The sequence below is a fragment of the Trichechus manatus genome, unplaced genomic scaffold (assembly GCF_000243295.1).
Source record: "Trichechus manatus latirostris isolate Lorelei unplaced genomic scaffold, TriManLat1.0 scaffold00001, whole genome shotgun sequence".
NCBI lineage: Eukaryota > Metazoa > Chordata > Mammalia > Sirenia > Trichechidae > Trichechus > Trichechus manatus.
This window is the reverse complement of record NW_004443937.1, coordinates 27,438,164-27,455,005: the sequence shown is the minus strand read 5'-3', so window position 1 is coordinate 27,455,005 and position 16,842 is coordinate 27,438,164. Positions and strand designations below refer to the sequence as shown.

The 16,842-nt window shown below is 49.3% G+C and overlaps 1 protein-coding gene across 1 annotated transcript; it reads right to left on the bottom strand.

The window, feature by feature from the left end:
- Positions 1-340: 340 nt before the first annotated feature.
- On the bottom strand, positions 341-16,621 carry ATRIP (ATR interacting protein). Its single transcript, XM_004368490.2, has 13 exons — positions 16,239-16,621; positions 13,757-13,893; positions 12,658-12,828; positions 10,230-10,348; positions 8,955-9,112; positions 6,903-6,998; positions 6,439-6,568; positions 5,544-6,230; positions 2,412-2,548; positions 2,164-2,255; positions 1,616-1,693; positions 1,158-1,410; positions 341-756 (listed from the first exon to the last, which is right to left on the bottom strand). Exons 1-13 carry the CDS (start codon positions 16,480-16,482, stop codon positions 689-691), a joined length of 2,370 nt encoding a protein of 789 aa, XP_004368547.1. The 5' UTR covers positions 16,483-16,621; the 3' UTR covers positions 341-688.
- Between the last annotated feature and the right edge of the window lie 221 nt (positions 16,622-16,842).

Sequence of the window (16,842 nt, the reverse complement as noted above, 5' to 3'; positions counted from 1 at the left end):
AGGCCCCTCCTCTCGCCCCCGCGTAAGACCCGCCTACGGGCCCCACGTGAGCAAGGCCCGCCCTGCTCTTCCTGTTCAGCCGGCAGCCGTCCCACCCCAGGCATTCCTCCTGTCCCCGCGGTGACACCCCAAGGCCTTCTCAGATGCACAGCTGTGTGCCTGTCGCTGGCACAGTGCGCCAGGGTGCTCACCCCAGTGAGAACGCCGGCTGAGGACGTGATGCGCAGGCAGTCCCGGGAGGCTACTTCCAGGACTAGCTGCTGCACTGCCGGGAGCCCCGGGCGGGGCCCTTTTGCACCCACCCCTTGGCCCACTTTCCAGGCCTCCCTAGTTTAGGCCTAGGGTGACGGCCCATCCTTCTCCACACAATGGTTTCTTCCCATGGCCCCGGTCCAAAACAATGACTCGGGGAAATTATGCAAGCAGGGCAGGGCTCCTTAAGGCAGATGAGTTACCAGGGGGACAGGATCTCTTGGCTCTAGCCAAGGACAGGAGGAAAGATCCCAGCCTTCCTTCCCTGGGTCCCTGATGGGGTGCGGTGCCATCCCTCCCACTCAGCCAACACAGATAAGACTCAGGAAACACAACACCAAAGCTGGCGTGTTCTCGGCAGGAACGGCCGGTCGCTGCTTTTAATCAGTTAATGAAGTGAGGAAGATGGTGGTGCTGCTGACGATGCTCAAGGGCCTCAAGCACAGTCCATCTCTGGGTCGTCCACATCAGTCTCGGCAGCACAGAGGTCATCCAGGGCCGCCTCTGAGCCAGAAAGAAGAGGGTTCTATGGTGAAGGTCCGAAGGGGCTGGGGGCTGGGGAAGGTCCCACCTCTCCTTCCCCAGTGCCCGCAGGAACTAACCAGTCCCTTCTATGCCCAGGCCTTGCTTCCTCAGCTACTGCAAGCAAAGTGACACAAAAGCAATTCAGACAGGGATATTTCTGGAAAAACTGTGGTTCTGCCAGGCCAACTCAACAGATATGAGCAAAAGGCAGCTCAGTGTGCTCAGAGAAAAACCAGAGCAGGAAGACAATGAGCATGTCCTCAGGGCCAGAAAGGCTGTGGCAGATGGTGGGGGTGTTGCTAAGTGAGGCCAGGAAGTCGGCCTTGTCCATGAGCTTCAGGGAAAATGCCACGTGTGGGCGGGTCCTCTTGCCTGCTCACCTTCACAGTCTGTCACGTCAGGGAGCCCTCGGATCAGCGTGCTGACCCCTGGCATCACCTGGTCATACTGGTGCAGGACCTCCACGCAGTGCACAGTGAAGAGTTTGTCCTTCTGGGACAGGCTGTGCAGCAGGAGCACCGTGTCCCGCAGACACCGCACTGTCCGCTTGTGCCGGTCAGTCCTTGGGGGCCCCTCTGCCCTCCGCACTGTCAGCCACTGCCTGTGCAGCATCACCGTGAGGGCTCTCACCACCTGGGGGGGGGGGGAGGGCAAGTCTCCTAGCTTCCTGTGCCTGAAAAACCTGCACAGCTGGGCAGCACATTTCCCAGCATCCCGGCTGAGGAGGGTTCTGAGTGCTGGGCACCAGGGTTAGGAGCACAGAGTCCTTGCACAGGGCCACCTTCCCCACTTGCAGAGCTGCCACGCTGTTGACCGCTACCTGCCCCTGGCCACTCACCTCCACGTTGCAGTGGCAGTCGGAGCCAGTGACTGGGGAGGGGCTCTGCACACCAAGCTTTGCCAGGAGCCACACCGCCTGGAACAAGAACGAGGCTGTTCCATCCCCAGCGGAGTGAGACCACGACAGGCAGGGCCTTGCCCAGCTTCTCCTAAGAGCTCCAGTTGCTTTAGCAACTGCTTATCTGCACAAATGGGGTCCAAGAGTGGTGTCGTGGGGCCTTCCCAGGCCGGACTCAGGACCCATGCTTGTGTCTCACCAACAACCCACCTGCCTCCAGGTTGTTTCGGCTACCAGGCCCCAAAGCCAGGAGAGGATCAGTCACCAGGCAGCTCTGCCCAGTCCCAGGATAACCTGGGAGACACCTGTATCCTGTCTGTGGTGTGGCACCCCCGAACTGAGTTCGCCTCCTTAAGTGCTTGATAAACTTACTAACAAAATGAGTTAAAGCTCCCTCTCTCCCTGGGCCAGGAAGGATGGAGAAAGGAGGTCTGTGAGCCTTGAGGGTGGAGTGATGAGCAGTCCACAGAGGGGTCTGGAATTTTTACCTCTTGTTCCAGCTGGAGCCACTGTCTGTCCGAGGCCATTTTGTCAGGCCTTGACGTGATGTACATGTACAGCAGCAGGAGGAGGCAGCCCTCTGAAAAGGATGCCCCACCTGTCACTCAGGGTGCCCTTCTCACCAAAGCCTGGGGGACAAGCTGCAGATGCCCTTAGGAGGCCCATGACCCTGTACCCGCCCTAGCACTCCCCTCCAGCCTGCAGTGGTCTGGATGTCGGCCCCGCCTTGCTTTACCCGAGTGGGAACAGAGCTGAGGAGCGAGCTTCTCGTGGTCCACCAGGAGGGAGAGGAGCTCAACAGTCAGCAGCACGCTGGGTATGGGCGTTTCTGGGCTGAGGCACTGTGGCAGCACCCGGAACACACACTGGAACCTAAAAAAGAGGCCCAGAGAGACATGACACTCCTCAACCCCAATTCACCCTCAGTTTTCACTAGAGGTAACAGGAGTCGGAATACCTGTTTCCCCGTTGCTAATCCGTCGATTCCCACTCATAGCAACCCTACAGGACACAGTAGTACCGCCCCATAGGGTTTCCGAGGCTGTAATCTTTACAGGAGACTGCCACATTTCTCCTGCCAAGTGGCTGGTAGGTTCAAACTGCCCGCCTTTTGGTTAACAGCTGAGCACTTAACCACTGTGTCACCAGTGCTCCTTCAAAATCCGAGTAGGGCAGTACGAACAGACAATGTTCAGACCTGGCTTCAAACGCTGGCCTGACGACCACCCACTCGCTAGGAAACTTGTCTTCTGTGAAAACGTGGGTACTAAGCTTCCCTGCAGGGCTGCTGAGGTGGAGAGCCAGCACGCCCTCACCTGACACAGCATCCGTCAGTAAAGGGGAGGACTCCCTGGACCTGGGGTGCCCGGCTCACACACAGCTCCTGGGCTCTTTCCTGCCTCCTCCTCCAAATAAGGGTGCAGGTCATCATTTGGTGTGCGAAATGTTCTGTGCCCGCTAACCGACTGGCCGGGGCTCCCGAAGTAACACATGTGGGCCTGGCTCTGGCTGGATCCTGAGACCACTCAGAACAAGACGACCATTTTCTCCACTTGTCAGAAAACACAAATCCTCTGCTGCCAACTGTGAGAAGACGGCCACTGTGGGTGTGGACACTGGTCAGGGGCTCTGGGAACACCAACACCCAGGTCCCAGGGGCAAAGGGACAACTTTTACCAAGGACCCAGGTCCCAAGGCAACCACTGCTGTTTGCTCAATCCACATAGCCTGGGGAGCAATTCTACAACATCCTTTGGGTCTAGCTTCCCGCGCATCTCTTCGTGTGTCGGCAGTGTTTCAGCAGAGTATGTTCCTAGATACGGGTCAAGACTGTCCCTCAGTCCGTCACCAGGAAGCAAGGTCTCATACGATTTTGGGTGAACTCATTTTAGAACAAATCCTCAACAGCAGAGAAGCTACATGTTCTTCAGCTGTCAGGGAGCGTGGGACTTTGTCGGAGACTGAAATTTAACCTGGTCGTTACCTGAATTATTAGGCTAGAAGTGGCCCCTAACTAGTCCACTAAAACCAAAACCCATTGCCATCAAGTTGATTCTGACTCATAGTGACCCTATAGGACAGAACAGAACTGCCCCCAAGGGTTTCCAAGGAGTGGCTGGTGGATTCAAACTGATCTTTTGGGTAGCAGCTGAGCTCTTAACCACTGTGCCACCAGGGCTCCAAACTAGTCCAATAGGGCCCCTGAAACTATCTTCAAGAAAAACCTACCTTTAATACAACACAGTGGTTTCTCACCTACTTTTTGATAGCATTAGAACCTTCTTTTTAAATGAAATTTTATATTTGAAGCGGGCGAGTCCTATTTGCTCAGAACCCCTTGCTGTCCCAGTCTCTGGGGGACAACCCTGGACCCCTAGGGCTACAAGGGATGCAGTAGGAACAAGACAAGCATAAGAGGGATGATGTGCTTTAAAGCCTGGGTGGGCGAGGACCTCCCTTTTAAGGCTATCGAGGAACAGAAGATGCTGCAGCCTCCCTGGTTACCTGTATTGCATCACACTGCTTTCGAGCCTCGACAGCGCCCTGCCCCGAGCTTTAAGTTCAAGGTGGACAGGAAGCTGCGTGTAGTGGGGTTCAGCTTAAGCATGTAAAACATAAAGGAATTCTGTAGAGAATCACTGAGCGGGAGGTGGTACGAGACAGTGATGAAAGGCAATGGCTCGGGAGACTACAGCTGGCCTGAAAGCCACCTCACTCCCAGCATGCTCCCTGTGGCACTTCAGACAGGTTTCCCTACCTTAAAACAGGGTTTATTCACTCGACAAATAATGCCTGAGTGCTTACACTGGGTCAGGCTCTACACTAGGTGTGAGGACGCAGGGTTATGAGGGTGTCATATGAGCTGTGAGTGGAAAGCATCTGTCACAGTATCTGGCTTATAGCACACCCATTTGATGGCTGTTTTTGAATGTCCCATGGACAGGCTCACTAGGAACGGGATGTTGGTGTATCTGTTTAACAAGCATGAAAGAAGCAACCAGCTACTACTGCAGGCCCCTGGGGGACAGCTCTGTCCCCCAGCATGCTGCTCGCATTACATTGCAGTACTGTGGCCAACCCTGAGCACCACCTGCAGAATGGACGAGACCAAATAGAAGCTATTCGGATGGAAACCAGGATCCAGAAGTGTTTTAGGAAATGGGAATGCTGAGCTCAGAGACAAGATGACTTAAAATATGTCCAGCTGGTGGAGTCATTCCGACTGGCCCTTTGGTGGAGTGCTGAGGGGGGTCTGGATTACTGGATAGGGGGTAGACTGAATGGTGTTTGCAGTTCCTGCCAGTCTGAAGGCCCTGGAATCCTAAGCTAGGAATATGTGATTACAGTGCTCATTAGCTAGCTTCACTATATTACCACTTCCAACAAACCTCAAGAGGAGCAAGTGACCTGTGGCTCATGCCAGCAGTGAGCACAACACAGAGGTACAGACTCCCAGCGGGTCAGCCTGGGAGCTGCAGATCCTCCCCACACCCTCTGCCTCCTTAGGGAATCACCAAACTTAAACGTGGCTGTGAGTGCGTGGCCTTCACCTGATCCATGTCCCAGGTTCAAAGGCCTCTTGGTTCAGCCTTTGTCTGTCCTGGGGTACAGGGCATTCTTTCATGGTAGCTAACAGCCTCCTTTTATCATGTGTGCCTTCTGCTTACCTGCTGTACAGAGGCAGAATTAAACCAAATAAACCAGTTCCTTGGTTCTCCCAATACCTGGCCCCACTTCCCAACACTTCAGTACTCCCTGAACTGAGTAAACAAGTCAAGGATGTGAGCAAAGTACAAGGGTCACAAGACAGACCTTCAGAGGCCAGGCAAGACCCATAAAGTACCATGACTCCCATGCTGCTTTATACCTGGGCAACAAATCAAAGGAAGCATTTTCTGCTAATTTCACCAAAACCTTAAGGCTCTGGCTCAGGATGCTGGCTCGAACGTGACCTGTTGCTGCAGAAGAGAAAGCCAACAAGTGAGGAAGCATCTTGAGTAGCGGATGCTGGGCCTGGTCATCAGCAATCCCCTTAGGGGCTGAGGTCACACCATGACCATGTCTGTGAAGTAGGCTCTGGTTTCCTTCCCCAGAAGCAGTGTCCGCCCCCACTCCTGACAGTAATAGGTGGACGACTGCTCCGCTGTGGCACACCAGGTGCTGAAGAACGCTAAGTGAAGCCACAGAGAAACTTTCCAGGTTGCAAAGTGAGTCCTCGAGGCTGGCCTCTACCCCCGAGCTCACACAGGAGGAATGTGTTGGTGAGTCCCCAGGTGCTCCACTTCTCTTGGCTGCTGCCAAATCCTGCAGAGCCTGGCAGTGTAAGCCGATGAAGAACTGTACAAGGGGGAGGAGATGCACAGCTCCAGGAAGCTGGCAGAGTGGAAAGGTCCTTCTGTCTCCCTCTGCTGGGTCTTGGTCACATGAACCTTCACTCCTGGCAACCAGATTCAGTCCAGTGAATGCCAGGTTCTGTGCTTCTCTCAGGGCTGACAAGGAAAACGACCCTTCACGAAAACCTGTGGTCCTGAGGCCTGAAATCCCAGCCAAGGTACTGGCGACAAACACAAAAGAAAAGAGACAAGTGTGGGATGGAGAGAAGGTCAAGGGCCCCAAACTACCTCCCTGCCAAACTCTCTAGTCTCCCAGCCCAGCCCAGCCCACAGACCTCCCAGGCTGGTCAGGGCCAGAAAGGAGCTGCTAAGGAGCTTGCTTCTGGGCAACTCCTTCCCGAATGAGCTTTTTAGGAGCCTTACACTTACCTGCCGAAGCCTGGTGGCTGTAAAAGGGTGCCAGGAAGAGCCTCAGAACAACTGCTTAGGAGGTGGCACAGACCTAGGGATGTCCCTGGGATCAAAGGCTGCTTCAAAAGCAGGTTTATCAAAATGGAACCTGCAGAAAACAAGGTGATTCTAGGAAGTTCTGACAGGGGAGGCTTTTTCTAGGGCCTCAGAAGGAAAATTTGGGGGTTCCTTGGACACCAACTACCTTCTAAGCTAAGGGCCTACTGAGATGCCTGAAGGCTCTGGGACACACTTGCTCTTGGCCCTTTCCATTTTACAAAGTCTTCTGCTTAAGTCACAGATGACCACTCCTCGTGACTCTGAAGGAGTGCCTGGCGCTCTGGTTTTCAGAGCCCCAGACAGTTCCCCAGGGAATTCTGCTGTGGAGCCAGCCTTTGCAGAGGACAGTCGGAGCCATGCAGGCAGAGCAGGGATTCTGGTACCTTGAGTATGTGATCTCTGCATCCAACTGTCAACAAGAATCTTCTGGGCCTCTTCTTGTTTTATGGATTCACCTCCCAGACTATGGCTCTTATTTTCTGAAATTAGGTAAAATGTGAATCAAAACTTGAGCTTAAAAGCACAGGCATCTCAGAAACTCTTACATGCAATGCACTTAAAACAAAGTCAAATTGTTCTACTTCTTCAACCTTGGGTCAAAACAAGAGCCAGCACAGCTCAAGAACCTTCACATGTTTTGTCTTCCTCATGTAAACTAGGAACTTGCCCAGGAAAAAGAAATTGTTTGCCCCACTACAAAAGGAGGCAACAAGATAAGAATAGTCCCTACTAGCACTTACATGTACCAGCCACTGTTGTAAGAATTTTATACATATTAGTTCATTTGTCCCTCATAGAGGAGGTGTTATCATTAGCCTTGGTAATGAGAAACTGAGGCACAGAGGTTAAGCCAGTAAGGGGTGTGACTGGTGACTAGGACTCACATCCAGGCTGTTGGGCTCCACTGCCTGCTTGTGACACTAAGCAACACTTCTTCTTCGAAACCCTTTCGTTACTACGTTTTTTCTACTTATTTATTTATTTAGATGGCACGTGTTTTCAGTATTGGAATGGATGCTTACTAATTGAATGTGTTTAAATTTTTGGTTGGTAATATGGATTTTGAGAAATATGATTTGGTGATACAAGCCACCAATGAGGTGGGTGGCGCTGTGGTGCCACGGATCTGTGCTATGACAATATCCCAATGAGAGCGATATAGATAATTTATTGCGGGCACCTTTCCATTAGGTTACATGGGGAACCTCTGGTTTTCCAAATATGACACAGAGAAACCAAAACAAACCCATCAGGGCTCCCTAATTATCATACAGGAAAGCCATAATCATGCTCGCAAACCTTATCTCACAGAAATAAAGGAAAAAAGGCAAAAGTGTACAAAAATTTACAAAACTAACACATCCAGGAAGCATCACCTAATACAATGCTCAACCTATGCAACAATGAGGCTTCAACTCAGGTCTGCTGAGCTTCATGCATTTCAGAAGGGACCCACCTTGACACTAAATGTGTTAGAACCAGAATAATGCCTTACCTCTGAAGTCCAGAGGCATAAAAAGTGGCTGGTATACCATTAATTACTAGATGCCAAAAATGTGAATGGGCTGCAGTTTCTCATAGGTGGCATAATGGCCAATGATTTAAAAAGGGGAGAGAGATGCAATGTTCTGAATTATAAGATAAATTGGCACAGCACAGTTTCAGTGTGAAAATCTACTGTTACACTGCCTCTCTCCAGAAAGCAGCAGCGCTCCCTTAGTCTGGACTGAGCTGTACAAACTCAAGCCTGAAAGGAGCATTAAAAAACCAAACCGGCTGCCATCAAGTCGATTCCGACTCATAGCGACCCTATAGGACAGAGCAGAACTGCCCCATAGCGTTTCCAAGGAGCAGCTGGTGGATTTGAACTGCTGACCTTTTGGTTAGTGGCCGAGCTTTAACCACTGCGTCCCTGAATACTAGCTGTGTTTCCAGCCTGGTCAATGGATGTTGGCTGTGGTAGTTTTAAAATATGCCTGCAAATTCTTTGATATGCCTCCCTTCAAAAGGTGAGGTCTAGTTTCCTTTCCCTTGAATGTGGCCCGCAATGACTCACTTCTAATGAACAGAACGTGGCAGAAGTGGTGCTATGTGACTTCTGGGGCTAGGCCATAACAAAGCTACCTTCCAATGGATCTCTCTCTGGGTTTGCTCACTCTAGAGGAAGCCATCTGCCATGTCTTGAGGACATTCAAGTGGCCCTGTGGAGGTGCCCACATGTGGAGATAATCTATGTGAGTGGGTCACCTTGGAAACAGGTCCGCCAGCCCCAGTGAAGCCTTCGACTGAGTCCAGCCATTGCAGAGACAAGCCATCCCCACTGTGCCCTGTTAGAATTGCTGACAGAAACTGGGAGATAATAAATGATTATTGTTGTTGTAAGCTACATTGGGTAATCTGTTACATAGCAATAGATGACTAATATACTGACTTACCCTCTCGGCCCACCAGAGACTTGTATCCTGGCTCTGTCTCGCAGGGATGGGGAAGGGACATGTTAGCGCTAAAAGACTCCTTTGTAGGGAAAGATGTTTTTCCAAATTGTGGTGAACATGCTTCTGGCTTTATAACCATGGAAGGACTTTTCCTAGGACTGGAAAAACTTCATTATGAAAGCGAAGTAATGATTCTGCTAAAACCACTTAAAATATCTAGTTACAAAACTTGTAACAACCAGCTTTAAACCTTCTCATGTCTAGTTGTTTTGACCAAAGGTTTTATCTTTTATATATTTGTCATTGTTTGTCAAGAAAGCAGTGCAAAATTCAAGGCTTTTTGATCCAAATTGTTGGAAAAGTCTTTCATTTATTTCCCTCTTCTTCTACTCACTCCCAAAATATTAGCTATAATTCCTACCCTACTATTTCCAATTTCACAAAATATCTTGTCAATGTGGAACAACCTCTTTTTCATAGTCAAGGACTGAATCCAAAGACTTTCAATAGAAAGAAGGTCAATGAGAAGTTGTGTTGTGTCTTGCAACTTGGAAACTGAGCAAATTCCTCAGCACCAGTGTCTTTATGTTAGACAAGCAGTCAAGCTGGGCGGAAATGCTGAGGCCCTTCTGTTAGTGATGTGTGAAAAGGTGAGGATGGACCCCTTCAGCTCTCGTATCTTACAAAGACTATGCACAGGCAAGAATTCAATTTCACGTCGTGCCTGTTATGAGCAAAGGCCTACCCAGTGGCAGCAGAATGTTCAAGACCAGAGAAAGATACCGTGACCACACTGTTCACATTTCAAGGCTGACACTGACAGTGTGCTAGATTTCTCTAGTAGCTGACCACAGAGGGCAGGACACAGAACATTAACAAGCTGACCACATCTGGCAACAAAGGCAGGGGCTCTTGGACAAAGGTCCCACGGTAGCAAATGAGAAAACATATTCCAAGTAGCTGACACTGATACACACTTGTGCTAGGAGCAAAAATTTCTAACTTTCTCTAGTTTAGCTCAAATAAATCTAACCCCAAGGAGCTGTGTTTATCAAGTCCTATACTAAGGAATCACTTGTAGAGTGCTAGGCCTTTATGATGTAGTGCCCCAAACCACTTAAGCCTGATCCAAATTGCCTTTGAGTCCTTTAGGAAAGAGGATCTCTGGCCAGGTGGCAGAAGTCCTGGCCTTCATTCAGGACTACCCTGACACTGCTATTTAGTCTGTTTACTAAACAACGCAAAACTCAACAATCCCTCCAACACCATCATTACCTGAGGTGGGAAATGCTGGGAGCAGCCAGTTTATTTGTTCGTTCACTGCTTTGAAGCCTTGTCCTTAATTCATTCATCTCTGCATCTTTAAACTGGAGTTCAGACTGTAACGATTGGAGCTAAAAGGCAAAAGAAACATACAAACTATGTATGTAGTGGCCCTATCAGATATACAAAAATATCTCTGGGCTTCAAAATCTCAAGCTAATAAACGAAAACCAACAGAAGCTAAGTATGAAAGTCTGCTGTGATATGTATGTCCTAAAATGTCAAACTTTAGCCTTCTTTCTGAAAGATAGCTTGCTGCTCCAGAAAGATATTTTGACCCAAACTCTTGTCAGGATAGTTTATGAGGGTTTGAATACCAGCCCCCTCACTTACTTAGCCTCCCTGAATCTTAGCTTAACTGTAACGTAAAGACAATCTCTAGCTTCATCGTGGTTGGGGGCATTCAATAAGAATAACGTAGTGTACAATTTCAGGTCTTCTTGCAAGTCTGGGTAGAGTATTCAGAATAGTTTTACCAAAACCCTGTGTGGTGTAGGGAGACCTGATGCTTTGGCCCCCAGGGCCTGTTATAGCCAGCAGTAACTGCCGTCATTCACCAAGCACACTCCGGGCCAGACACAGCACCAGACGTGGTAAGTGCAGGAGCTTTTATTTTCCCAACATTCTGGTTACTTCCTGGCACAGATAAAGGAAATGCGCCATGGAGCTTAAGTCATTAGCCTGAGATCACCACTTGCATGTGATGAAGCCTGGATCCAAACTCCAGTTTGTGTGATGGCAAATCCCCTGGCTCTTTACCACTTATATGGAAAGTCAATTACTGCTATTAGTACCAGCCACAGGTAAATGCTTATGTCAAGTTTACTAAATTTGCTGAATGAAGTAACAGCAGAGTAAGACTCTGTGTCCTTGAGATGGAAGCATCAGGAAGTGCTGAAGGACAAGTGGTGGTACGTACTTGTGATGTGACTGACTACTTTTATGTGGCCTTTCTAGCCATGGTCTTGTAACTCCCACCCAGGGGATTGGGCCATAGGGTAATTGTGGCCCACCAAGGGGATTGGTCAGTTTTGCCTTCAAAGAGAGCCAATTCCAGAGCAGAGAGAAGGATCCTACCACTACCAAGGAAGAACAACCAGGAGCAGAAAGCGCATCCTTTGGACCCGGAATCCCTGCACTGAGAAGCTCCTGGAAGCAGGAGACGGAGAGAGAGACAGCAAGCTTTAACCCTGAAGACGGTCAGAAGCAGTGGCAGGAAAGACCCAGCAGCAAAGACCCGGCAGCAGAAGACGGTACAGTGGGCTTCCTGGCCCACAAAGAGAGAAAGCTGAATGCCTCTGGGGAGAGGCCTAGGGCCAGGGAGAGGCATGCCTGCAAGCATGGTTGGGAAGAGGCTGTCCTGATGGAAGAACTATATCCTGAGTATTCTTCAGCCTGAATTGTAATAGATACTTCCCTAGTAAACCCCATAATCGCGAAAATTGACTGCGAGTTCTGTGTGGCCGTTGCAATGAATTATCGAACCCAGTAGAGAGTGCTGTGGGAGGGACAGTTGGTGTCAGAACTGGTAAAAATGGCAGAGAGAGAGGGCATGTCTGACCCCTGCCTCATAAGAATCAGCCGTGGGCTGTTGATCTTGGTTTTCCTTTCCCCTTGTAGGGTTGGAGGAGGTCAGACACTGCCCCCATGCCGTTTTTATAGTACTGGACACCTACTGTTTTTCTTCCCAGAACAGCATCTTCTTCCCCTTGGGAAACCCTCATTTCCCTACCTCTGACTATGTGATATGGGTGGGAGTTGCCAACTCTTTGGTTACAGAGACTGGTCAAGGAATAGGCAACTGCCACAAGTTTAGACCAATCAGAGCCTTCCCCAGAATTTTAAAACCTGAGATGAGGGAGCCCAGGTCTTAACTCTGCTCTAGAGCTATGAAATGTGAGCCCAGGAGCTTCTGGAGACCACATTCCCTACCATAAGGACGAAGCCTGTGTATAATGTAGAGAATAAAGATGAGTCCTGGCAATGTCTGAGTCATTCAAGGCCCCACCACACCCCTGCTTCTCCCAGACTTGGTTATGGAAGCCAATACATTCCCTTTTGGCCTAAGCTAGGTCAGCTGAGTTCCTCATCTACCAAAGGAGCCCTAACTTAAGCCTGTGCCTCAAAACCCTAAGCTAGTGATTTATTCCTGCCAAGACCAACCGCCACAGCAAAGCTGAGTTTCATCTAAGTCCTTTTCCAAACCACATGCACCGCCTGGAAGAAAAGTGCACAGCAAGTAGCTGACGGCACAAGAACTTAAACAACGGCTGAAATCTCCCAGCAGATTTACAGGCAGCTTTGGTCATTGCTTCTAAAGGAACTCAGTGAGCAGGCAAAGCTAGTGTCCATAACATGCACAACAAATATTCTGGGTCACCTTTTTGGAGAATTCCTTTTCTTTGTCACTCAGTGCTTGAGCTCTCTCTTGCTCAAGAAGGAAATGTGATCTCTTCTGTTCCTCTAGAATGGATTCTGTATGATGCAATGAATCCCGCAAGATTTTAATTTCTCCATTTTTAACGAGGACGTCTTCTTCCATTGCCTTCAGCTGTAAATCCCAAATCAATCTTGTGAAAACTTTGTAAGGGAAAATCACATATGTACCTGTTTTAAAGTGTTGTTTTAACATGTAAGGAATCCCTAGCTAGTGCAAATCGTTAACGCGCTGAGCTGCCAACTGAAAGGTTGGAGGTTGGAGTCTACCTAGAGGAGCCTTGGAAGAAAGGCCTCGTGATCTACTTCTGAAAAATCAGCCACTGAAAACTCTATGAAGCACAGGTCTACCCTGACACATATGGTGTTGCCACGAATTGGAATCGACTTGACAGTAACTGGTTTGTTTTTTTTAACATGTAGCTGGGGAGAGCGAGAAAGCACAGAAAAACATGTCCTATAGACCAAAGAGTACTCAAAATACATCTAGCCAAAATACTTCGCCATGGTCTGCTAGGCCTGTTCGTGGGACAGCTGATATTCAGCAGGATAGCATAGGGACACACTTGTCATTCATACACACAGATTTTTAGGCTCTGATAAACAATCTGGGTCACATACTTCACAGAACTTAAATACCACGTTATGTTCCTCGTTTCCCTAGAGACCTATAGAACATATGATGGATGACCACTTTCTTGCAAAGCTGCTAATGAATATAGCAACCATTACAATGTTGTGCTCATCATGTAAAGATATATGCTATAAATCTGTCTCAGTGCTGTAACAGAAAAAGTTTGTATCTCTTTTTGGAACTGGTGTACAGTGTTTCCTTTCTTGCCTTGGCTGTTAGGAATCTCAGGATTTAGTTTATTTCAGCCTAAATGTTCTGGCTTTCTTTTCCCAGTCTTCTCTCATTTCATCCCTCAGTTGATGAATCTGGGCCCTTGTTTAAAAACTTTTGTATATTTTATTGTATGAGAGTTTATAATGCATGAATAAGTGAATGAATTAGCTCAACAAGGATAAGTCAAATCACTTACCTTTTCTTTAAGTTCTTTGTATTGCGCCTGAAGTACCTCTAATTCAAAATTATCTTTAACTGGCGTACTTTCTCTGCTTTTTCCTGCAGGATTTTTATTTTTTGACATCCCATCTATTCTGGGGACCTTATGAACACCTGTAAAAAATAGTTCCCATATACATGTCAGGACCCAACATTTCCCCACTTTTGCCAGACAATGCTGAGAAGACTCACTCCTGAAAGCAAATTAGAGAAAGATCTATTAAGCAATACAGGTATTTTCCAACCTAAGAACATAATTCAAACTCATAAATGATACTTAAGAAATAACAGTTCCTGCCCTGGTAGAGTGGTTAAGAGCTTGGCTGCTAACCAAAAAGCTGGCAGTTTGAATCCACCAGCTGCTCCCTGGAAACCCTATGGGGCAGTTCTACTCTGTCCTATAGGGTCGCTATGAGTTGGAATCAACTTGACAACAATAGGTTTGGTTTTTGGCCCCCACCCCCTACCGGCCACCCAATCCCAACAGTCTCATCTAAGGGCTGAAGGGTTATGTGGGTGCCTCACTGGCCAGAAGTCAGTGATCTATTATTCAATAATGTTTACTGAGCACCTACAATATGCAAGGCACAATGTTAAGCTCTAAGATACAAAGGTGAGCAAAAATGGATATAGTTCTTACACTCATGGAGCTTATAGGACATTCAACAAATAATCACACAAATAAATGTACAATTACAACTGTGATAAGAGCTGCAGAGGACAAATACAAGAAAGCCTTTAATAGGAGGATTTGACCCAACTGGAATGAGTGGAAGCTTCTTTAAGGAAGTGATGACCGAGGTGAGAGCTGGAGAACAAGCAGGACTTAACCCAAGGTCTTAGTTTCCTAGTGCTGCCATATCAAAAAATACAAGCAGGTGGCTTTAAAGAACTCAGTTGTGGAGGCTAGAAGTCCAAACCAGGGCAACAACTAGGGGAGGGTCCTTCTTTATCGCTAGCCCCCGGCGTTCCCGCTTGCAGCCAATTCCTCACAAGGTCTCTTCTCCCTGTGTGTGACTGCGTACATTCTACTCTTTTTATAAGACACCATTCAGAGGGATGAGGTTCAGGACTCACCCTACTCTGGTATGATATCATTACATAATAAAGGAAAACCTCTATTTCCAAACAGGCTCATATTTACAGGGATGAAGACTTCAACATAACTTTTCAGGAGACACAATTCAACCCATAATACCGCATGAATGAGGATGGGGAATGGATGGAAAGAACATTCACTGTATAAGAAACAGCAGTGTGCAAAGTGTGTGTGCTGTAAGGAAGCGGAGAAAATCCAAGGAATAAAGGATGGTCAGTGTGGCTAGAACCCAGAGAGTGGAGGGCTAGACCACGTCGGGCCTTGCAGGCCAGGTTAAAGATTTTGGTCTTTATTCTAGAAGCAGTGGGAAGTCATTAAAGGGCTTTCAGCATGGATGTTCACTGCGTGAGATACAGCCATATTTGAGTTTGGAAGAGATCACTGTGGCCGTGGTGTGAAATCCGACTTGTAGGGAGACAAGAGAGGAAATGGGGAGACAATTTAGCAGACTATTGTCCAGGGGAGGGATGATGGTAGCACAGATCAGGAAGATGGCAAAGATGATGTAAAGAAGATGGATTCCAGAGAGGATGTAAAAGGTGAAGTTGACAGGATATGGAATGGAATTAGATGTAGTGTTGAGCAAAGGGGAGGAGTCACCTTGTACCACTGGCTGAAGAGTGGCGCTAGTCACCGTCACGTGGAACATTCTGTTATTGAATGTTTTCTCAATGCTTGCTTTGCCACGTACCGTGCTAAATGGGAACTGGTTCTCTGGGAAATGGTTGAATTTAAGATGCCTGTGAGACACTCAAGTAGAGATGTAAGGTGCCCTCAAAGACCCTCTCTTTCTGGGAGCCCTGCAAGACTTCTCTCATTCCTCAATTACAGTGTAAGCTCCATGAGGGAAGGGTCTTTGTCTTTTGTTCATTTCTAGGTCCACTGCAGTTCCTAACATTTGGGCACCTAGCACAATCCTGGCACAAGACTGAATTAGTCCCTTTCATCCCTCCCCTCCACCAATGCCCCAAGCAGGACAGCGGGCTTTGTAACATCCAAAGCTTTCCAAACCTGCCCACAAGAATGGACAGTGATGGTTCTGGTGGTTTCGGTAGTCGTGTTCCAAGGATCTCTGCTGAGAACCAAAAACTGAGTGGTCCAAACTTTAAACTGCAGTAAATTCGAACCTAGCTTTCTATATTTCAAATCAGCTGTTTGACATTGCTGATGCAGTTCTCCCTCAAATCAAAGGACCTTTTGGAACACAACCTCTGCTTAAATCGGGGTGTTCCTATTCTTAAAAAGGTGAAGGGCAGCGTGAAAGCTAAACACCCGAGCAGTGGTCGCCGTGCGGTTCCGAAGCCGCGGCAGTCAGGGATTGTCACCACTCTCTAGGGAAGAGGCCCCGAGGCGCACTCACTGGACGCGTCCCGAACCGTGGCCGGGTATTGGCTCAGGGCCTGTGACGCGAGGCTGTCGAGCTCCTCCAGGTCGTCGGCGGTGAAGTCCCCTTGCGCGCCGAATGGGTCTTCGGGGTCCGGAGCGGCAATGGGGAAGCCTCGGGCCCGCTTGCTTGGGGGGTGCCCGGCGCCAGGCGGCGGGCCAGGGCGAGGCGCCGGGGACCCGCTTCTCCTTCTGTGGCCCGGCGCTGGGATCCCAGCCATGCCTCCCGCCGGCCCCAAGTCTCCGAGGGCCCGGAGACAGCCAGGTGGTCGCGGGGCTGGGGGGCGGGTCTAAACCAACTGCCCGCGCGCCGCCGACGCCTCAGCCGCTGGTGCCACGCCCCCAAGCCCATGGGCCAATTAGCTGCCAGCTAGAGGGCGCGAAGGAATGACACCATCCTAGCGCGCCGCTGCGGTCAACGGGGTCCCCTACCCTCTGTCGTGACCCGCCCTTCTTCGCCGAGTCCCCGCCCCGCCGGACGCTAGGATTCTAGCGGCTGGGATGCAGTAGTCTACCGCGAGGACCAGGTGCGGCACGATCCCAGTTATCCGGGTTGGGTGTCCGAGACGCACCCGCCCCGC